The sequence below is a fragment of the Acipenser ruthenus genome, chromosome 30 (genome assembly GCF_902713425.1).
Source record: "Acipenser ruthenus chromosome 30, fAciRut3.2 maternal haplotype, whole genome shotgun sequence".
In the NCBI taxonomy this organism is placed as follows: domain Eukaryota; kingdom Metazoa; phylum Chordata; class Actinopteri; order Acipenseriformes; family Acipenseridae; genus Acipenser; species Acipenser ruthenus.
Genome location: NC_081218.1, coordinates 5,194,856 through 5,219,821, shown reverse-complemented (window position 1 = coordinate 5,219,821; position 24,966 = coordinate 5,194,856). Strand labels below are relative to the sequence as shown.

The following is a 24,966-nucleotide window of genomic DNA, read 5'->3' as shown; positions in this document are numbered from 1 at the left end:
TTTGTAATGTAAGGAAGGTGTTCCCAGGGGAATGCTGCTCGTAAGTGACAGCTGTGTTTGTAATGTAAGGAAGGTGTTCCCAGGGGAATGCTGCTCGTAAGTGACAGCTGTGTTTGTAATGTAAGGAAGGTGTTCCCAGGGGAATGCTGCTCGCAAGTGACAGCTGTGTTTGTAATGTAAGGAAGGTGTTCCCAGGGGAATGCTGCTCGTAAGTGACAGCTGTGTTTGTAATGTAAGGAAGGTGTTTCCAGGGGAATGCTGCTCGTAAGTGACAGCTGTGTTTGTAATGTAAGGAAGGTGTTCCCAGGGGAATGCTGCTCGTAAGTGACAGCTGTGTTTGTAATGTAAGGAAGGTGTTCCCAGGGGAATGCTGCTCGTAAGTGACAGCTGTGTTTGTAATGTAAGGAAGGTGTTCCCAGGGGAATGCTGCTCGTAAGTGACAGCTGTGTTTGTAATGTAAGGAAGGTGTTCCCAGGGGAATGCTGCTCGTAAGTGACAGCTGTGTTTGTAATGTAAGGAAGGTGTTCCCAGGGGAATGCTGCTCGTAAGTGACAGCTGTGTTTGTAATGTAAGGAAGGTGTTCCCAGGGGAATGCTGCTCGTAAGTGACAGCTGTGTTTGTAATGTAAGGAAGGTGTTTCCAGGGGAATGCTGCTCGTAAGAGGCGGTTGCTCTAACCAGGTGTTGCTACTAATGTATATTAAATATATTTAGGGCTTCTGATTTTCAGTTTTAACCGATCAAACCCGATACAAAACAAAAATGAAATCGGTGGATAGCCAATAAACACCGGAAAAACTGTGGAAATGGTTAATCAATTCACGTTGACTTTACCCTTTTCCCATTAAAAAATAAACCCTATTACAAAAATAATAATAAATGCATTTCCCAGTGCTGCTGGGCAACGTCCCGCCTAAATGACATGCATTATTATTATTTATTTCTTAGCAGAGACCCTTATCCAGGGAGACTTACAACTGTTACAAGATATCACTTTTTTTTTTTTAAACAAACAATTACATTATTTTTTTACACATAATTACCCATTTATACAGTTGGGTTTTTACTGGAGTAATCTAGGTAAAGCACCTTGCTCAAGGGTACAGCAGCAGTGTCCCCCACCTGGGATTGAACCCACAACCCTCTGGTCAAGAGTCCAAAGCCCTAACCACTACTCCACACTTCTATTGGAGATATACAGTGGCTCTCAAAAGTATTCACCCCCCTTGGACTTGTCCACATTTTATTGTGTTACAACATGGAATCAAAATGGATTTAATTAGGAGTTTTTGCCACTGATCAACACAAAAAAGTCCATAATGTCAAAGTGAAAAATAAAATCTACAAATTGTTCTAAATTAATTACAAATACAAAACATAAAATAATTGCATAAGTATTCACCCCCTTGAGTCAATATTTGGTAGAGGCACCTTTGGCAGCAATTACAGCCATGAGTCTATTTGGATAAGTCTCTACCAGCTTTGCACATCTGGACACTGCAATTTTTGCCCAATTGCTCAAGCTCCGTCAAGTTGGATGGGGACCTTTGGTGAAAAGCAATTTTCAACTCTTTCCACATATTCACAATTGGATTGAGGTCCGGGCTTTGACTGGGCCACTCCAGGACATTGACCTTTTTGTTTTTAAGCCACTCCAGTGTGGTTTTGGCTGTATGTTTGGGGTCATTGTCTTGCTGGAAGATAAATCTTCTCCCAAGTCCCAGGTCTCTTGCAGACTTCAGCAGGTTTTCCTCCAGGATTTCTCTGTACTTTGCTGCATCCATTTTGCCCTCTATCTTCACAAGCTTTCTAGGCCCTAATGCAAAGAAGCATCCCCATAGCATGATGCTGCCACCACCATGCTTCACGGTAGGGATGGTGTTCTCAGGATGATGTGCGGTGTTAGGCTTGTGCCAAACATAGCGCTTAGTGTTGAGACCAAAAAGCTCTATTTTTGTCTCATCAGACCATAGAATCTTCATCCACTTGGTCTCAGAGTCTCCCACATGCCTTCTGGCAAACTCTAGCCAAGATTTGATGTGAGTTTTTTTCAACAATGGCTTTCTTTTTGCCACTCTCCCATAAAGGCCATTTCTTAATGATGGACTTTACTGTGCTCCGGGGGATATTCAATGCCTTGGAAATGTTCCTATATCCTACCCCTGATTGGTGCTTTTGAAGAACCTTATTCCTGATTTGCTTTGAATGTTCCTTCGTCTTCATGATGTAGTTTTTGTTAGGAAATGTACTAACCAACTGTGGTACCTCCCAGAGACAGGTGTATTTAACCTGAAATCATGTGAAACACCTTAATTGCACACAGGTGGACTCCATTCAACTAATTATGTGACTTCTAAAGACAATTGGTTGCACTGGAGCTTATTCAGGTGTGTCATAACAAAGGGGGTGAATACTTATGCAATCAATTATTTTCTGTTTTATATCTGTAATTAATTTAGAACAATTTGTAGATTTTATTTTTCACTTTGACATTATGGACTTTTTTGTGTTGATCAGTGGCAAAAACTCCTAATTAAATCCATTTTGATTCCATGTTGTAACACAATAAAATGTAGAAAAGTCCAAGGGGGGTGAATACGTTTGACAGCCACTGTAATATATATAGATATATATATATATATATATATATATATATATATATATATATATATATATATATATATATATATATATATATGCTCACCTCTGAATCAATCACAGGCCAGAATTTCCAAGCACTGATTCATATATATATATATATATATATATTACATCCAAGGAAGTGTTTGATTGATCTCATAACTCTTTTCTCTACAGGGAATCTCTCCAGGAAAACACAGAAGAAAATGTAGGAGCATCAATAAAAGAGGGTGCAGGGACAGGTGCAATTGAAGGTGCATGCGGAGTCGTTATTGAAGAATTAACCGAAATCATACCAGACCTATTTACAAACACAGTCAACACTATCGTAATCAATGGCCCAAACTTAATAGCAGGCGCAGTCTCAGGGATTGTCATAGGTGTAGCAGCAGGAGCAGCTGGAAGCGCAGTCGAATACTATGTGGAAAAACAATATGGAGCCTCAGCCGGAAAAGCAGCTGGATCCGTGGTCGAAGCAACTGCCACAGGCCTATCCATGGGCGGAGCTAAGCTTCTCAACAAGAAACTGGATTACAAACTGACTGAGTCATTAAATAAGAAAAACATCAGGTCTCTTTGTTTATTCTATATCAGTTTATATGCACAGCGACCCGCCTGTCTCTTCTATATCAGTTTATATGCACAGCTACCAGCCTGTCTCTTCTATATCAGTTTATATGCACTGTCTACCAGCATGTCTCTTCTTCTATATCAGTTTATATGCACAGCTACCAGCATGTCTCTTCTATATCAGTTTATATGCACAGCTACCAGCCTGCCTCTTCTATATCAGTTTATATGCACAGTCCCGCAGCCTGTCTCTTCTATATCAGTTTATATGCACAGCTACCAGCCTGTCTCTTCTATATCAGTTTATATGCACAGTCCCGCAGCCTGTCTCTTCTATATCAGTTTATATGCACAGCTACCAGCCTGTCTCTTCTATATCAGTTTATATGCACTGTCTACCAGCATGTCTCTTCTATATCAGTTTATATGCACAGCTACCAGCATGTCTCTTCTATATCAGTTTATATGCACTGTCTACCAGCCTGTCTCTTCAATATCAGTTTATATGCACAGTCCCGCAGCCTGTCTCTTCTATATCAGTTTATATGCCCTGTCTACCAGCCTGTCTCTTCTATATCAGTTTATATGCACTGTCTACCAGCCTGTCTCTTCTATATCAGTTTATATGCACAGTCCCGCAGCCTGTCTCTTCTATATCAGTTTATATGCACAGTCCCGCAGCCTGTCTCTTCTATATCAGTTTATATGCACAGCTACCAGCCTGTCTCTTCTATATCAGTTTATATGCACTGTCTACCAGCATGTCTCTTCTTCTATATCAGTTTATATGCACAGCTACCAGCATGTCTCTTCTATATCAGTTTATATGCACAGCTACCAGCCTGCCTCTTCTATATCAGTTTATATGCACAGTCCCGCAGCCTGTCTCTTCTATATCAGTTTATATGCACAGCTACCAGCCTGTCTCTTCTATATCAGTTTATATGCACAGTCCCGCAGCCTGTCTCTTCTATATCAGTTTATATGCACAGCTACCAGCCTGTCTCTTCTATATCAGTTTATATGCACTGTCTACCAGCCTGTCTCTTCTATATCAGTTTATATGCACAGCTACCAGCATGTCTCTTCTATATCAGTTTATATGCACTGTCTACCAGCCTGTCTCTTCAATATCAGTTTATATGCACAGTCCCGCAGCCTGTCTCTTCTATATCAGTTTATATGCCCTGTCTACCAGCCTGTCTCTTCTATATCAGTTTATATGCACTGTCTACCAGCCTGTCTCTTCTATATCAGTTTATATGCACAGTCCCGCAGCCTGTCTCTTCTATATCAGTTTATATGCACAGTCCCGCAGCCTGTCTCTTCTATATCAGTTTATATGCACAGTCCAGCAGCCTGTCTCTTCTATATCAGTTTATATGCACTGTCTACCAGCCTGTCTCTTCTATATCAGTTTATATGCACAGCTACCAGCCTGTCTCTTCTATATCAGTTTATATGCACAGTCCCGCAGCCTGTCTCTTCTATATCAGTTTATATGCCCTGTCTACCAGCCTGTCTCTTCTATATCAGTTTATATGCACAGCTACCAGCCTGTCTCTTCTATATCAGTTTATATGCACTGTCTACCAGCCTGTCTCTTCTATATCAGTTTATATGCACTGTCTACCAGCATGTCTCTTCTATATCAGTTTATATGCACAGCTACCAGCATGTCTCTTCTATATCAGTTTATATGCACTGTCTACCAGCCTGTCTCTTCTATATCAGTTTATATGCACAGTCCCGCAGCCTGTCTCTTCTATATCAGTTTATATGCCCTGTCTACCAGCCTGTCTCTTCTATATCAGTTTATATGCACTGTCTACCAGCCTGACTCTTCTATATCAGTTTATATGCACAGTCCCGCAGCCTGTCTCTTCTATATCAGTTTATATGCACAGTCCCGCAGCCTGTCTCTTCTATATCAGTTTATATGCACAGTCCCGCAGCCTGTCTCTTCTATATCAGTTTATATGCCCTGTCTACCAGCCTGTCTCTTCTATATCAGTTTATATGCACTGTCTACCAGCCTGTCTCTTCTATATCAGTTTATATGCACAGTCCCGCAGCCTGTCTCTTCTATATCAGTTTATATGCACAGTCCCGCAGCCTGCCTCTTCTATATCAGTTTATATGCACAGCCCCGCAGCCTGTCTCTTCTATATCAGTTTATATGCACTGTCTACCAGCCTGTTTCTTCTATATCAGTTTATATGCACAGCTACCAGCCTGTCTCTTCTATATCAGTTTATATGCACTGTCTACCAGCCTGTCTCTTCTATATCAGTTTATATGCACAGTCCCGCAGCCTGCCTCTTCTATATCAGTTTATATGCACAGCCCCGCAGCCTGTCTCTTCTATATCAGTTTATATGCACAGCCCCGCAGCCTGTCTCTTCTATATCAGTTTATATGCACAGCTACCAGCCTGTCTCTTCTATATCAGTTTATATGCACTGTCTACCAGCCTGTCTCTTCTATATCAGTTTATATGCACAGTCCCGCAGCCTGTCTCTTCTATATCAGTTTATATGCCCTGTCTACCAGCCTGTCTCTTCTATATCAGTTTATATGCACTGTCTACCAGCCTGTCTCTTCTATATCAGTTTATATGCACAGTCCCGCAGCCTGTCTCTTCTATATCAGTTTATATGCACAGTCCAGCAGCCTGTCTCTTCTATATCAGTTTATATGCACTGTCTACCAGCCTGTCTCTTCTATATCAGTTTATATGCACAGTCCAGCAGCCTGTCTCTTCTATATCAGTTTATATGCACAGTCCCGCAGCCTGTCTCTTCTATATCAGTTTATATGCCCTGTCTACCAGCCTGTCTCTTCTATATCAGTTTATATGCACTGTCTACCAGCCTGTCTCTTCTATATCAGTTTATATGCACAGTCCCGCAGCCTGTCTCTTCTATATCAGTTTATATGCACAGTCCCGCAGCCTGCCTCTTCTATATCAGTTTATATGCACAGCCCCGCAGCCTGTCTCTTCTATATCAGTTTATATGCACTGTCTACCAGCCTGTCTCTTCTATATCAGTTTATATGCACAGCTACCAGCCTGTCTCTTCTATATCAGTTTATATGCACTGTCTACCAGCCTGTCTCTTCTATATCAGTTTATATGCCCTGTCTACCAGCCTGTCTCTTCTATATCAGTTTATATGCACTGTCTACCAGCCTGTCTCTTCTATATCAGTTTATATGCACAGTCCCGCAGCCTGCCTCTTCTATATCAGTTTATATGCACAGTCCCGCAGCCTGTCTCTTCTATATCAGTTTATATGCCCTGTCTACCAGCCTGTCTCTTCTATATCAGTTTATATGCACTGTCTACCAGCCTGTCTCTTCTATATCAGTTTATATGCACAGTCCCGCAGCCTGTCTCTTCTATATCAGTTTATATGCACAGTCCCGCAGCCTGCCTCTTCTATATCAGTTTATATGCACAGCCCCGCAGCCTGTCTCTTCTATATCAGTTTATATGCACTGTCTACCAGCCTGTCTCTTCTATATCAGTTTATATGCACAGCTACCAGCCTGTCTCTTCTATATCAGTTTATATGCACTGTCTACCAGCCTGTCTCTTCTATATCAGTTTATATGCACTGTCTACCAGCATGTCTCTTCTATATCAGTTTATATGCACAGTCCCGCAGCCTGCCTCTTCTATATCAGTTTATATGCACAGCCCCGCAGCCTGTCTCTTCTATATCAGTTTATATGCACTGTCTACCAGCCTGTCTCTTCTATATCAGTTTATATGCACAGCTACCAGCCTGTCTCTTCTATATCAGTTTATATGCACTGTCTACCAGCCTGTCTCTTCTATATCAGTTTATATGCACTGTCTACCAGCATGTCTCTTCTATATCAGTTTATATGCACAGCTACCAGCATGTCTCTTCTATATCAGTTTATATGCACTGTCTACCAGCCTGTCTCTTCTATATCAGTTTATATGCACAGTCCCGCAGCCTGTCTCTTCTATATCAGTTTATATGCCCTGTCTACCAGCCTGTCTCTTCTATATCAGTTTATATGCACAGTCCCGCAGCCTGTCTCTTCTATATCAGTTTATATGCACAGTCCCGCAGCCTGTCTCTTCTATATCAGTTTATATGCACAGTCCAGCAGCCTGTCTCTTCTATATCAGTTTATATGCACTGTCTACCAGCCTGTCTCTTCTATATCAGTTTATATGCACAGTCCAGCAGCCTGTCTCTTCTATATCAGTTTATATGCACAGTCCCGCAGCCTGTCTCTTCTATATCAGTTTATATGCCCTGTCTACCAGCCTGTCTCTTCTATATCAGTTTATATGCACTGTCTACCAGCCTGTCTCTTCTATATCAGTTTATATGCACAGTCCCGCAGCCTGTCTCTTCTATATCAGTTTATATGCCCTGTCTACCAGCCTGTCTCTTCTATATCAGTTTATATGCACAGCTACCAGCCTGTCTCTTCTATATCAGTTTATATGCACTGTCTACCAGCCTGTCTCTTCTATATCAGTTTATATGCACAGTCCCGCAGCCTGTCTCTTCTATATCAGTTTATATGCCCTGTCTACCAGCCTGTCTCTTCTATATCAGTTTATATGCACTGTCTACCAGCCTGTCTCTTCTATATCAGTTTATATGCACAGTCCCGCAGCCTGCCTCTTCTATATCAGTTTATATGCACAGCCCCGCAGCCTGTCTCTTCTATATCAGTTTATATGCACTGTCTACCAGCCTGTCTCTTCTATATCAGTTTATATGCACAGCTACCAGCCTGTCTCTTCTATATCAGTTTATATGCACTGTCTACCAGCCTGTCTCTTCTATATCAGTTTATATGCACAGTCCCGCAGCCTGTCTCTTCTATATCAGTTTATATGCACAGTCCCGCAGCCTGCCTCTTCTATATCAGTTTATATGCACAGCCCCGCAGCCTGTCTCTTCTATATCAGTTTATATGCACAGCCCCGCAGCCTGTCTCTTCTATATCAGTTTATATGCACAGCTACCAGCCTGTCTCTTCTATATCAGTTTATATGCACTGTCTACCAGCCTGTCTCTTCTATATCAGTTTATATGCACTGTCTACCAGCATGTCTCTTCTATATCAGTTTATATGCACAGCTACCAGCATGTCTCTTCTATATCAGTTTATATGCACTGTCTACCAGCCTGTCTCTTCTATATCAGTTTATATGCACAGTCCCGCAGCCTGTCTCTTCTATATCAGTTTATATGCCCTGTCTACCAGCCTGTCTCTTCTATATCAGTTTATATGCACTGTCTACCAGCCTGTCTCTTCTATATCAGTTTATATGCACAGTCCCGCAGCCTGTCTCTTCTATATCAGTTTATATGCACAGTCCCGCAGCCTGTCTCTTCTATATCAGTTTATATGCACAGTCCAGCAGCCTGTCTCTTCTATATCAGTTTATATGCACTGTCTACCAGCCTGTCTCTTCTATATCAGTTTATATGCACAGTCCAGCAGCCTGTCTCTTCTATATCAGTTTATATGCACAGTCCCGCAGCCTGTCTCTTCTATATCAGTTTATATGCCCTGTCTACCAGCCTGTCTCTTCTATATCAGTTTATATGCACTGTCTACCAGCCTGTCTCTTCTATATCAGTTTATATGCACAGTCCCGCAGCCTGTCTCTTCTATATCAGTTTATATGCCCTGTCTACCAGCCTGTCTCTTCTATATCAGTTTATATGCACAGCTACCAGCCTGTCTCTTCTATATCAGTTTATATGCACTGTCTACCAGCCTGTCTCTTCTATATCAGTTTATATGCACAGTCCCGCAGCCTGTCTCTTCTATATCAGTTTATATGCCCTGTCTACCAGCCTGTCTCTTCTATATCAGTTTATATGCACTGTCTACCAGCCTGTCTCTTCTATATCAGTTTATATGCACAGTCCCGCAGCCTGTCTCTTCTATATCAGTTTATATGCCCTGTCTACCAGCCTGTCTCTTCTATATCAGTTTATATGCACTGTCTACCAGCCTGTCTCTTCTATATCAGTTTATATGCACAGCTACCAGCCTGTCTCTTCTATATCAGTTTATATGCACTGTCTACCAGCCTGTCTCTTCTATATCAGTTTATATGCACAGTCCCGCAGCCTGTCTCTTCTATATCAGTTTATATGCACAGCTACCAGCCTGTCTCTTCTATATCAGTTTATATGCACTGTCTACCAGCCTGTCTCTTCTATATGAGTTTATATGCACAGTCCCGCAGCCTGTCTCTTCTATATCAGTTTATATGCACAGCTACCAGCCTGTCTCTTCTATATCAGTTTATATGCACTGTCTACCAGCCTGTCTCTTCTATATCAGTTTATATGCACAGTCCAGCAGCCTGTCTCTTCTATATCAGTTTATATGCACAGTCCCGCAGCCTGTCTCTTCTATATCAGTTTATATGCACTGTCTACCAGCCTGTCTCTTCTATATCAGTTTATATGCACAGTCCCGCAGCCTGTCTCTTCTATATCAGTTTATATGCACAGTCCCGCAGCCTGCCTCTTCTATATCAGTTTATATGCACAGCCCCGCAGCCTGTCTCTTCTATATCAGTTTATATGCACTGTCTACCAGCCTGTCTCTTCTATATCAGTTTATATGCACAGCTACCAGCCTGTCTCTTCTATATCAGTTTATATGCACTGTCTACCAGCCTGTCTCTTCTATATCAGTTTATATGCCCTGTCTACCAGCCTGTCTCTTCTATATCAGTTTATATGCACTGTCTACCAGCCTGTCTCTTCTATATCAGTTTATATGCCCTGTCTACCAGCCTGTCTCTTCTATATCAGTTTATATGCACTGTCTACCAGCCTGTCTCTTCTATATCAGTTTATATGCACAGTCCCGCAGCCTGTCTCTTCTATATCAGTTTATATGCCCTGTCTACCAGCCTGTCTCTTCTATATCAGTTTATATGCACTGTCTACCAGCCTGTCTCTTCTATATCAGTTTATATGCACAGCTACCAGCCTGTCTCTTCTATATCAGTTTATATGCACTGTCTACCAGCCTGTCTCTTCTATATCAGTTTATATGCACAGTCCCGCAGCCTGTCTCTTCTATATCAGTTTATATGCACAGCTACCAGCCTGTCTCTTCTATATCAGTTTATATGCACTGTCTACCAGCCTGTCTCTTCTATATCAGTTTATATGCACAGTCCCGCAGCCTGTCTCTTCTATATCAGTTTATATGCACAGCTACCAGCCTGTCTCTTCTATATCAGTTTATATGCACTGTCTACCAGCCTGTCTCTTCTATATCAGTTTATATGCACAGTCCCGCAGCCTGTCTCTTCTATATCAGTTTATATGCACTGTCTACCAGCCTGTCTCTTCTATATCAGTTTATATGCACAGTCCCGCAGCCTGTCTCTTCTATATCAGTTTATATGCACTGTCTACCAGCCTGTCTCTTCTATATCAGTTTATATGCACAGTCCCGCAGCCTGTCTCTTCTATATCAGTTTATACTAGCACAAACTTGAGTTTGCTATTGGTTAAACTTACATAGGACCTTCAACTGAAACAGAATTGCTTATGTCCTGCCTCAGCTAACTTATGATTGGACTCACTGCTGCAGAGCAAATACAGAAAATGAGTGCCTTTCAGTATAAGCATACACTGATGGCACATCCCAAAACCTAGGGGGAGCTAAGCCCCCTTTTTTAAATTCTGGAAGGGGCCCCCACGAAGTCAGTGCCTATGACTCAAATGCAGGTTTACCAGCAGGACCATGCAGAAGGAGATTTCACTTCTCAAGGTAGTTTTTATTTTTTAATTAAGAGCAACATGTCTTTAATAATGATTACTGATGTGTGTGTGTGTGTGTGTGTGTGTGTGTGTGTGTGTGTGTGTGTGTGTGTGTGTGTGTGTGTGTGTGTGTGTGTGTGTTTGACTCAACAGTTGGATGAAGGATGAGAAGAAACTGAAGGAGATGGAGAAGGAACTGGGGGAGAAAGAGGACCAACTGAAGAATGAGATTGACAACATACTGAAGAAGAGTGTGGTCAAACTCAAGGAACTCAAGGAAACAAAGGAGAAACTTGGCAACACAAAGAAGAAAATTGACATAACAAAGAAGAAACTGTATCAGACAAAGGAGAGAATGGTGGCAAAACCCTCAATGAAGGATCTGAATGCCAGAGTGCAGAAACTGAAGGATTCAATGAGCATTCTGGATGCCTTTGCAGAAACTTGAGGAAACAGATAACTATCTGGATAGACTGAATGAGGCAGAGAAAAATCTGGAAGCCAAAGTGAAAAGACTGGAGAAGGCAAAGAACAAACTGAATGGCACACTGCAGATACTGGTGGAGACAATTAATGAAGTGAAGGAGACAGAGTGGTGCCTGAAGGAGGCAGAGAACACTCTGAATGCCATCGTGTGTTATCTGAATGACACAGGTAAAGAACTGAAGGACATAAATAATAAACTGGACGACATGGAGAGGGAACTGAAGGAGATGGAGATGAAAATGAAGAAGGAGATTGAGGACTTACTGAACAATGCAAAGAAGAAACTCAGCACTGTGAAGGATACAAAGAAGAAACTGGATGAGACAAAGAATAATCTGCACAAGACAAAGGACAGAATGAAGGTGGTAAAACAGGATCTGAATCTCACAGTGCCGAATCTGCAGGTGTCAGAAAACAATCTAAAACCTTCAGTGAAGGATCTCAATGCCAGAGTGTGGAAACTGGAGGACTCAAGGAGCAATCTGGATGTCACTTTGCAGAAACTTGAGGAAACAGATAACTATCTGGATAGACTGAATGAGGCAGAGAAAAATCTGGAAGCCAAAGTGAAAAGACTGGAGAAGGCAAAGAACAAACTGAATGGCACACTGCAGATACTGGTGGAGACAATTAATGAAGTGAAGGAGACAGAGTGGTGCCTGAAGGAGGCAGAGAACACTCTGAATGCCATCGTGTGTTATCTGAATGACACAGGTAAAGAACTGAAGGACATAAATAATAAACTGGACGGCATGGAGAGGGAACTGAAGGAGATGGAGATGAAAATGAAGAAGGAGATTGAGGACTTACTGAAAAATGCAAACAAGAAACTGGAAAATGTGACGGCGAAACAGAAAGAACTTGACAAAACAATGAAACATGTGCAGAAAATGAAGTTGACAAAGGAGATACTGGTGGAGGCAGGGAGCAATCTGGATGTCACACTGCAGAAACTGCGGCAGAATCTGGTTGCCACAGTGCCTAGACTGGAGAAGACAAAGAAAAATCTGAAAGCCACAGCGCAGATACTGATAGAGGCAAATAGTGAACTGAAGGAGATGGAGAACAATCTGAATGACACAGTGCAGGGCCTGAATGAGATCGAAATTAAACTGAGGGAGTTACAAAGAGAGATTGAAGGACATAAATAGTAATAAAAAAGGATGCCAGCCTGCTGGAGAAACCAAATAACGAGGAACAGGGATCTTGTCTTTGGAATGCCGCAGAAACACAGACATACAACATATGCTGTGGCTTTTGTGCATAAATATGTCTCTCGTTGCTATTTGTGATGGCAGTAACTGGATCAATATGATCTAATAATTGTAGTTTTTTTTATTTTTTTGATTAGGGACACATATAATAATGACATGACAGTTACCTGGCACAAGATGCATTGTATTTTCAATTTATCCAGAAGGATCATTTTCATTGACAGTCCCCAGGAAGACATTGATGACCATTAGTAGCCATCAATAACAACTAATCCAATACAAACTAAAATCATATAATAAATACATATCACCAATATACACAACTAATCTCAAATACTTCATATAAAACAATTAACAATTCATGTTATCAAATAATAATTCAACTTCCACAACTTAAGTAACCAATTCACAATTCAAATTGATAAACATCCCAAATAAACTAATGACTGCATAATTGGTTATTTTTCAGCCAGGTCTTGAGTTTATACAGAATATTTTAAAATCTTTTAAAACCTTAATTTCTGTGGGAAATTAATTCCAAAATGTGATGCCTCTTACTGATAGAGCCGTTTGGGCAAATGTTGTTCTATGCTTTTCTACTTTACAGTTCCCACATACAGCATCCTTTCTACTGTTAACCTCAGAAAGCTTTTTCACAAATTCTTGCAATGATGGAGCACCCAAGACATGCAAAGTCTTAAATACCAATCTAGCAAACGAAAATTTGACAAAATTATCAAAACTCAGCAGTTGGTACTTAGTCAAAACATTACAATGATGGTATCTCCCAGGTTTTTTATCCATAACTTTTAGATCTTGATTATAAAGACATCATATTGGATTAATTACAGATTTACCTGCTTGGGACCAGGAAGTATACAATAAGATATATGAGTGCATGAATACTTTAGAAGCATTAGTTGTTAAATTAGATCTGATATGTTGAAAATTTGCTAATCAAATTTCAAGTGTGAATCAATAATAAGTCATAAGGATTTAACTTCTGGGACTTCCTCAATAACTTCTCCTTCAATTTAAACATTAAAGTTACTTTAGAGAAACAAATACTAACGTTTAGTGTCAAACACGAGCAATTAAGCCAATCTGATATTTTCTTCATATAATAGTTTAGAAGCTGGTTTTTGCTGATACATATATAACTGTATCATCAGTTTACATCTGCAAACCTGCACCTGGGCACACCTCAGGAAGATCATTAATATATAAACTAAAAAGTAAAGGTCCCATCACAGACCCCTGTGGGATTCCAGCTACACATTCTCTAAAATGAGATTGAACATTGTTAATTAAAACACACCATCCTTTAGATTATCCTTTAGATAAGACTCAATCCATCTTAATGCCAGGTCTAAAAAATTACATTTCTGTAATTCAGAGAGGAGAACGTGGTGATTAACTGTGTCAAATGCCTTCTTTAGCTCCAAAAAGACAGGCCCAACCACACCTCCTTTATCCAGTATTCAGTAGAATACTTGGGTCTAAAGCCAAACCATAGTCGGTGGAATTTTTTTTAGTTATGATTGAGTTATGAAATTATGATCTCATTGTAGTTATGCGTAGGCGTCAGCTCTTGTGACTGTCAGTCTTGTGTTCAGAGTTGGCATGATGTTTGCTATTTATCTGATAATCGCAACCATTTTCCCTAGACTTCTGAAACCGACTTTAATTTAAACTACACCAGTTAATGAATTGTTTCATATTTGCATCGTAGGAATAATTTGTGAAAAAGAATGTAGCAGCCCAGTGGTTCTTAACCCGGGTCCTGGAGTACCCCTGCCTGCCCTGCCGGTTCTTGATCCAACTGAGGTCTCAATTACTTAATTGAACCCTCAATTGAACTAATAATTTGCCTAGTCAGAGCTTTTTAGCTATTTTAAACAGTTGGAGATTTCAAGTTAAGTGTAAAAGAAAGGAACTTGAATTCTCCAACTTTTTAAAAGCTACACAATAAAAAAAAAGTAAAATTAAACATGAATTAAAGGGGAACCCGGCAGTACATACCAAATTAAAGATGAACTATCACACCTTGCTGTCCAGCTGAATTTGGTTATTGTATAATAATCATATGTGTAGCTGGCAATAATAATAATAATAATAAAGTCAATTTAATTCCGTTACTGCTAACTGTTAAATTATTTTGACAAATCTACAGGGTGCTTACTTTTTTGCTGTGCATTGTTGGTGCGATATATTAGTACATTAATTAATTATTCAGGTTTGTATTATACTGCAGTTAGCATTTTTAAAATGTGGCATTTTTTTCAAATACTGAGCTTGAAATATATACCGATAATTAATGTCAGTGACAATCCCATGAACTGAGTGGTGGGAAATGCTGTCAATCAACCCACAATATCCTTTTTTTCTTTTTTCACAACCACTAACACAGCAAAGACTTGTTTCCGCACAGAAGTTTTAAAGCAAATGTGTACGCTTCACTGCTCAGAACACAAGTCTCCTGGCTCAGGAGGGATGCTCCAGAAGAGTGATTTTGGACATTGGCAGTGTGGCATTATGCAGATGTTTTTGGAGGATATGATTATTATACAATAACCAAATTCAGCTGGACAGCAATGTGAGATAGTTTATCTTTAATTTGGTATGTACTGCCGGGTTCCCCTTTAAGTAACTGAGAGCTCGGTTGGAGCAAAACACAGCAGAGACAGTGATACTCCAGCACCAGGCCTGAGAACCCCTGCCATAGCCCAGAGGCACACATACTAACCAGGTGTTGTGAAATATTCAGTATCCCATAGATGATTCACTAGATGATTTTCCATACACTTTTTTTTAACTCGCTCGCTACTCTAGCAAGTATACATTGTACCGAGTATACACTTACAAAATAGAAATGAACCTTGATCCAGTTACATATTTACTTTTCATAAAACTAACAACAAACATTTAGTTGTGTTCTTGCAAGAATGGATATACATCCATGCTACCAACATAAATATGCTGGCTGTATTGTTAAAATCATTATTAGTATTAATAGGTATTTGTTATAGGGCCAGTGTTAATTCACCATTTATTACATTTCACCTCTACACACCATATTAAGCAACTATTAATTTCTGAAATTAACTCAAGTTGTATTTTGTTAAGGTATCTTTTAGTTGGTGTGCTACTGTGCTGTTTTTACAGTATAGTATTGAAGATGTTGGAGCATAATAATAACAAGAAATGATCGCCAAAAAAGGACACTTATTTTCTGTATTATGATTTAATCAATAGAGCGTTGCTGTGTATACTAACAACTAACCTACTACTACTACTACTAATACTAATAATGATAATAATGAGTTTCCCCGCAGTGTTTTAATAATAATAATAATAATAATAATAATAATAATAATAATAATAATAATAATAATAATAATGAGTTTCCCCGCAGTGTTTTAATAATAATAATAATAATAATAATAATAATAATAATAATAATAATAATAATAATAATAATAATAATAATTTTCCCTGTAGTGTTTTAGTTTAAATGTTATTATAAATTTGCTTTATTCAATTACTGTATTTAAAAAGCAATTTCAGTGCGCTGTACTTTAAATATCGTAATTATGTTTTGGAGCAGACGCATTTTAAAGTAGGTCACGCAGCGGACGACCTTTGCTACTTAACAGGAGATTCGGCGTAACAAGTGTTAGGAGCACGCGCATCAAATCATTTCACGTCACTTGGATGCTAAAAAAGACGCTTGGACTTGAAATACGCTCTCTACAGTTTTTCATGCATAATGTCAAATAAAATGTCATTGCGAGTAAAGACTAAAACCACCTCTACCGAGCGAGCTTGTCATGCGAGTAAAAAGTTGCGGTTAACCATTTTCCATAGCGTTTGTCGCGTTTGCTTAGTATTTTACCCCAACCTTAGTATTTTACCCCAATTATCTAATGTTGAGTTTAAATCATGCAGCAACGACAGCAACAGTGCATCTTACCAATTTAACTGTGAAAAACAGTGCTGACGACGACGTTGCTGAAGAAGAACTAGGCCTGGGGGCAAAAAGTAAACTAGATTCGCCTCCAAGACCACCGTCCAGTCCCACTCATAACCCTCATCCTGCTGTCCTTACCTTCAGTAACGAACCTGCCAAATGGAAAGTGGACGAGTCACACAAACGCATACTAACACTGTAACCACGCAAACGGGGTTTTCAGTCAGTTAGGTGGCTATTAGTAGAAGCTCTAGTATCAAAGTTTATGAAAAGTATTTTTACTTGCATGTTTCATCAGTTTCAAGAAGTGTTACAGATTGGACCTCTTATTTTTTTCTTCACCCTGCTACAGTATATTTGAGTAAGTAGACTAAATACAGCATTGGTACCTGCTGTATAATACACCTATTTTTATATTTGTTTTAAACCATATTGTTAATGATAATAATAATACAGCAACTGAATGTATAAACAGGATTTATTTTGGGCCGCAGTGTAGAGTAGTGGTTAGGGCTCTTGACCTGAGGGGGGACACACTGCTTAGCATCCAGGATATTACAAGATATCACAATATTTTTACATACAATTACCCATTTATACAGTGTTTTTTTTCTTTTATATAAAAATAGGTTTTCAGTTTGATTTTTAAGTCTGAGTGATGTGATATTATTGTATGCTTGTAGTGGGTACTTTAGACTAACCATATTTGTAACAATGTATTCATATACAAAAATGTAATGTAATCATACTTATATGTTGCTTAAATAGTGTTGGAATACTTTCAATTGGCTAAAAGACACCAGACTACCTGGATTGTCTTAATTAAGCTAATCAATTTGTAGTAGATTTATATATCACTCAATTCAATTAATAAAACAGAGAAGTATTTTACTCTGATTCATAAACCTTTGAATAGTCTGTGTGGTTATTCTGGACTATTTTAGCTACCTGCTGTTTTCTCTGACTGTAGGTCACTGCACGAACCAATAACACTAGGAGTTCAGGTAATCCAGTGTCCTCCTGTTTTCCTCCCTTTATTCCAAAAAGCAGCTGAAACGTGACAGATCCCAACCTGAAATACGCTCCAAGAGCTCCTTTCCACTGAGTAACGGGGTTCTAAGAAAATAGTCCCGAATATGTTTTGATTAAAAAACAACAATGACGCACATATAAAGAGAAACATTAATTCGTGTTTTATTTAGAAGAGTTTTTGTTTTACTTGATAGCTTTTCAACCCCCTACTTATAAAAAAAAGCCAGTGTCTGAGCAGATTGATTTTAAATTGGATTGTTTTACTATTTTGACCCTACTACTTTCAGTAGTTTTTAATTATTTATTTAATCATGTATTTAATATATATAGGACTGGGGTCATTCGCTAGAGGTTGTACGTCATCGTATAATAACTGCAGATAAATTTGTAAAGGAAAATCAGGGAGAAGAGTGGAAACGGTCTGTCACGCTATTTTTCTAGCGTTTTACCATTTTCGATGCAAATTGATTTAGCTCCGCCCACAACATCATCACGTCGGCCAGTTCATCCGCTAGAAATTGATTTGAATGGAAACCCAATTTTAGGTTGATTATGCGCATTTCGCCGAATTTCAAATGCGCGCAAGACGTTATTCACTTCGATATCTTAATGGAAACAAAGCCACTGAAACACTGTTACGTGTGGACAAGATAGTACCCGATACAATTGTTTTCAAGCACCACAAAAACGTCAATGTTGTGCACTGAACAGTGTGCAATGCTGCGCGGTGGAAACTTTCACTTATCCTTTGGGCATGTTTAAAAAAATAAAATAAATAATAGTAATTGTGAATTTGTAAGATTTACATTGAGGGGAGAAACATTGTATATAAGATACATGGTGAAGAAAGGAAATCAAATATAACAGCATGCATTTGCAAAAACAAGAGTTTTTTGCAGTTTTATAGAAAGCAGGAATGAAAGCATAAAAATAAAATTTCAGCCTAGGCCAATGGGGAACTTCAGAGACCTTTATTTAAACCTTGCTTTTCTGAGAATTGGCCTTGGAGAAGGGGAGTGTGGAGTCCGGTTTGAAATTAGCTCCTGATGACTTAAAGCTGTTTTCACACTACACCATCCAACCCTGGGCTGTTGACACGGGGCAGCCCTGAGGTGACTCACCCCTGGGTTCAGCCCTGCATGCATTCACATTTGCCGTGCTCTACAATATTAAGATTCACTCCGGAGTTGGACACCTGTAATTGTTTCCTTCATTGTTAACATTCTGACAAGTTTTTACACTTTGAAAGTTTGAAGTCCACAGCAAAGATGTCTTCAAGATGGCAGGACATGGAGAGCAGATTTTGTTCAGCATAAGTTATCCATCCATCCATCCATTATTGGTCTGCTTCTCCTGGTGAGGGTCACGGTAGCATAAGTTATGTGATCACAAAATATCCTACATAACCAAACTGCTCTAATCTTGACTTGTTTCCTACAGAGGGACACAGCAACAACCCACAATGCTGAACTATTTATGTGGAATGCTGTAGTTTTTCTGCATTTTCAGGAACGATCACATGACTAATGCTACACAAAGCTGCTCTCTATGAGTGCCCATTTTCACTATTTTTTTTAAAGCTCTACATGTTTGATCAATGTACTTCCTAATCTTCCTCTCTGTTAATAGTACTTTGCCACTGTTTGGACTCTCTTTGCACAGTCCTGTGGACACAGCAACACACAACAACAATATACATGCTTTAACCAGTCCACCACCTGTATTTTATTTTAATTAACAAAGGAAATGAAATGAAACCTAACTCCGTCAAGGAGCAATAACTAAACATATTTTTACTATAGCCAGACAACACACAAACACAAAACAGAGCATAATATGGCAAACCTTTCTTTATTCAGGATCCACTATCCTTGGGTCGCCCCTCCCCTCTGGTTAGTGAGCCACACCTTCACCTGCTGGCTTGATTAGTTATTCTTCTTCTGTTTTGTTAATGGCCAGCAAGCTTCCATCGAAGCTTACTGTCGCCACTTACTGGTTGTTTTATTTTTTTCCCTTTCAGTTATTATGAGCCCAACACTTGCATTTTATGAATTATTAAATCTCCCTGTTTTCCTTATGAATTTCCCTATATACCTGACAATGCCCCTATCTACTCTATTTCCATCCCCTATACCGTCCTTAAATAAATTGTTCTGAATATTACAAGCCCTCAAGTCTTCCCCTATCTCTAATCTTATTTCCCTATATCTAGCACATTCAACCATCAGATGCTCCACAGTTTCCTTTACCCCACATTCCATACATAACTCATTCTCATGCGCTCCAACTTTATATAAATATTCATTCAAAGTTGAATATCCTTTAAACATCCTTATTAAGTTTACCTCCTCCTGTCTGTTCCATCCATACCATCCTTTCTGCATACTGACCTTACTTTGTGACATATAATTTACACGCTTTTTTCCCTATTCCATATATTCTGCCATTCATTCACTATAATTCTTTCAATTATTTTCTAATACTCATTTAACCCATAATGTACATCCATACCCACATTCAATTTCGTCAGTGCTATTTTAGTTAACCCATCTGCCCTCTCATTCCTCTCTATTCCTGTATGTGCTGGAATCCACACAAAAACCACATCCAACCCTAAACACACACATTCTGACACTAGCTACATTACCTCCTGTACTAAATCCCTTCTACCCCCTTTCCCTTCATTCTCAATTGCCTGTAGCCCTGATAAAAAATCTGAAAAAAATACTGTACAATCCAGAAGTTTTAGGAATTGTTAATAAAACATTTTCAAAACTTTGTCAAAGAAGTTTGGAATGAATTACATATTATTTAATTGTGATACACCAACAAAATAAATGTAAAAGTATAAATTCCTATAGGACTGGAAAAAAACACGTCCATGAAGAGTCCATGTATAATATGGTTTATGTACCGTAGAAACGTTTTTGTTTCTATATCAATCTAAATGTTTTTACTGAAATGTTAATAAAATTAACTGTTTCCCTTTATTACATGTGTGGGTGGCGTTTATGCACTTTAAAAACACTTTACTGTTTTATGTCTTTTTTTTCTTTATGATTTATAGGCTTTAATTGGCTTGTGGTTCAGTTCACTTCAAGTTTGTTGTATGCTTAAAAATAATCTGTATTAATCTGGCCATCTGAGAGACACGACTAATGAACCAATGCTATGCCTATGCCTGTTAGTTTTCGAGAGGGGATTCAGGCGATTCAATAATGTTAGTGCCGTGAGGCTTCAAATCATTCACAGGCTTCAGTGTCTCATTGGGGCTTCAAATCATTTATTAGGTTCATTGTGTCAATCTTTCACATGATCTTACTGAGTCTTCGGATTATTCACGTGATTCAGTGATTGACTGCTTCAGGTGATTCAAATGACCGCTGCTTCATGTGAAGCAAACAAGTACCTTGTTCTTCTGTTCGGATACAAATGGAGATGGTTTGGTTTAGTGTCTGAAACGAAGCAAACAAATCAACTGAATTGTGAAAAGCTGCAAATGATAAACTACATAGTGTGGTGCTGCACAGAGACACACATCTTAGAAAACTCCTTTTACTTTATTTAACCATGGACACGTTTCTAATGTGTCTGTATGATATTTTAAATTACATTACTTTATTTTGTAAGTAACACTGTAAAAAAGCATGTTTTTACAGGGTCTATTGACTACAGTACAGATATTATTTCAAATGTCTTCTACCAGGATATAGCGGCCTGTTTAACTCTTAGTATAATCATTGACACAGATCTACCAGGAGATGTCACTGTGGAGCACGAAGCGCTTCAAGTGATTCGGCCCAATGATTCTTTTATGAAGCAAATCATTCAGAGAGTTCAGTGGTTCAGGAAGCTTCACTTTTCCATCACTAGGTGGCAGCAAAGTACTGTTGCAACAGAGGCTGCCAGATAGAAACTTGCTCCAGGGAAACCAGGTTAGTTTGACAGTGTTCATTTCCAATTAGTTTCCAAAAACAACATCCAGAACCCATGCACTACCTGCACACTCATACACACCCAAGCACAACATGGAGAGACAACAACCTGCCTTCCCTTCCCCCTCTACCTGTTTAAAAAACAAAGGATCATGGGATGTCACCCTTCTTAAAGGGGAATCACTATTTAACATTCAAGAGAACTTTTGCATGTTACCTGGCTAGGCGTTTTGCTTTAGTTAATTGTGTTTAAATCTTGCAGTTGCTATTAAAAAGAAGACTGAATACTCAACTATAGTACTCACTACTAGCGTTTAATATATTGTTGCTAACAAATCTGAGTGCAACCCTTGCTGTAAAAACAAAAGCTTAATTAACTATCTGCAGTATTGTGTTTGTTAACAAAAATCTAAACAAAAGCTTTGGAAGTCTGTATTCAGCCTCTCTCAGATCACACTGCCCCCTGGTGTTTGTGTTTTGTTATAGTTATTCACCATTTGGTTTTTGAGCAAAATGAAGATTTGTTGGCATTGTATTATTATTATTATGGTGGGTTTTTCTTGTTTATTTGAAACACTTATTTTGTATTTTCTTTTTTTCTTCTTTCTGAGCACTTTTCTCTCCAGGTGCAGCGGTATCTGAGAGAGGCTGCCCTGACGTGCCTGTGCTTTACCAAGCGTACTCTTGCTTTCCATTAGGCTGGACCTACTGTAGCATATAACAACTGCTGTTAGTTAGCAAAGAAGATATATGTACTACAAAGCAAGCATTCATTTTATTATTGAACTATTTCTGTATTTTAATAAATATCATTACCTTTGCCTATGTGGGGTAAGGTTTAAACTATATGTACGTTTTTCCATTATTTTATTCTTTCATTTAATTGGAAGGGACTTTAAGTGGGGGTGTGGCAAAGTGCCCGCCCCTGTGTGCATTTGTGTGTTCTGTGTATGTATGTTGCGTGTGTATGTTAATGTTGGTGTATAGATTGGTACACGGGATATAAACGGGTCTGTGTTTCACGTGTGTTTAAAAAGTGTAGATTTGTATTTAGGCACGAGGAGAGCACAAATCACTTCACGTGCTGGTTAAATGTAATATGTGAGCACGGGGTTGCACAGAATTAATTCACGTGCTGGGATTCAAGTGAATAATTAATTAGTAATTGAATCCCAGCACAATAGTATATATAGACGCACACCTCCAGGAGCAGAGGAGCAGGAGCTGCCTCTGCCTCCGCCACCACCACCGCAAGGAGCAGAGGAGCAGGAGCTGCCTCTGCCTCCGCCACCACCACCGCAAGGAGCAGAGGAGCTGGAGCTGCCTCTGCCTCCACCACCGCCAGGAGCAGAGGAGCTGGAGCTGCCTCTGCCTCCACCACCGCCAGGAGCAGAGGAGCTGGAGCTGCCTCTGCCTCCACCACCGCCCGGAGCAGAGGAGCAGGAGCTGCCTCTGCTGCCCGTACCTCCGCAGGGAGTACGGTGGCCGGAGCCCCAGAAAGGGGAGCTGCCGGCCACGAAGAAGGGGGAGGAGGTCTGGAGACCACTTTCCCCAGCAGCAGTTTCGCTGCAGGAGTTCTTGTGGCCGGAGCCCCACAGGAGGGAGCTGCCGGCTACGAAGAAGGGGGAGGTCGGGGGACCACCTGCCCCCGCAGCTTTTTCGCTGCAGGACGGGACCAACAGGCTGTCAGCCGTGCCACTACCGGCAGGGGTGCTGACAGCATGGCCAGCCATGGGCCCACTGAAGCCTCCCTTCCCAGCCCGAGACTTTGTCCTGGACTGCTGGGTTTTTAAGGGGGGAGGTGGCCGTTGAGGCCATGTGTGCTGCGCACAAGGGGGGGTATATGTGGCAAAGTGCCCGCCCCTGTGTGCATTTGTGTGTTCTGTGTATGTATGTTGCGTGTGTATGTTAATGTTGGTGTATAGATTGGTACACGGGATATAAACGGGTCTGTGTTTCACGTGTGTTTAAAAAGTGTAGATTTGTATTTAGGCACGAGGAGAGCACAAATCACTTCACGTGCTGGTTAAATGTAATATGTGAGCACGGGGTTGCACAGAATTAATTCACGTGCTGGGATTCAAGTGAATAATTAATTAGTAATTGAATCCCAGCACAATAGTATATATAGACGCACATTTCTTGCACTCAGGGTTAGGTGTTCGGGAGTGGAGAACGGGTGTGGAGAAGGAGAGTTAAAATAAGCGAAAAAGATCGTAAATATAATAGTTGTTTGTACTCACCGTGTTTGTTCGTCTCCGTTTCACCTGTGTGTTAGTGTCTAGTCGTTTTGTCTGTCTGTTTATTTTGGCGTCAAGTGCCGTGTCCTGTTTTGTATTCCGTTGTTTAAACCTTTTATTTTGTTATTAAACGCTGAGTGCAGCCATTGCACTCAGCTCATCATCACAACCACCGTCTCTGTCTGTGTATTCCTTTTCTGGTCTGACGCCACCCACTCTGGCCGTCTTTGTGACAGGGGGTCATAATATATGAGCTCTGTTAACGCAGAGCTCCCCCTACTGCTGGTATAATTAAGGGGTGACGCAGTCAAATCAATAGCCCTACAGTGTGGGTGCCACATATGTATTAAGTACTGTGACAGCGTTTGAAGGGCAGGATCGCAAAAAGAAAAAAAAATTGTAGACACTTCTAGAACTGCCAGAGACCGTAGAAAACAATAGAATTTCACTTATACAGTATAGTATTCTTATCCGTCAGGACAGTGCCTACAATGTATTGAATTGATTTGATCAGTTTGCAGCCCCATACATTTATAAAACTGAATACCCCAAAGTATGGAGTTGGCATTCAGATCAGGTGGCATAGGTATTTCCACTATATTATTATATAATATACAGTTTTGGTTCTATAGTATCGTATGTACATAATATAATGTATAAAGGGGGGTTGGGAGGACCTTGCTTTAGGCTCTATCCTGGGCCCCCTCCAGGCTATGCCGGGCCAGCCAGGAGTATTTGTGAATAGTCGCCGGGGGTGTTTTTTGAACAGCTGCTTCTGAATTTGAGTTACACACCCCTATTTGCGAGTTTGCTCTCCTATATGTACATAAATCTAAACTAAATTATATTTTAATAGCTCCTGCATTAACCAAATATTAATTTAAATGAAAAAAATCATTCAATTATAATAATCATACTTAGGCATATTTACTTCTAAATTAGTATTGACCTGACACTTATAATAGCCTTTTCACACTGGTACACCCAAGCCCAGCTGAGCCCTTACGGTACGGCTCATTTTGTCTAGCAAAGCCGGAACCAAGCCATGACACATCAACCTCACAAGCCATGACACATC

The 24,966-nt window shown here is 39.9% G+C and overlaps 1 protein-coding gene across 1 annotated transcript in view; it reads left to right on the top strand.

The window, feature by feature from the left end:
- The window catches only part of LOC131702707 (uncharacterized), a 32,405-nt gene extending 14,819 nt beyond the window's left edge, over positions 1-17,586 (top strand). The window contains exons 3-4 of the mRNA XM_059004495.1: positions 2,817-3,209; positions 11,165-17,586. Of these exons, the coding sequence (XP_058860478.1) occupies positions 11,440-12,648 (1,209 nt within the window). The 5' untranslated portion in view covers positions 2,817-3,209; positions 11,165-11,439 and the 3' untranslated portion in view covers positions 12,649-17,586. The remainder of the gene's footprint in view (positions 1-2,816; positions 3,210-11,164) is intronic.
- Positions 17,587-24,966: the final 7,380 nt, after the last annotated feature.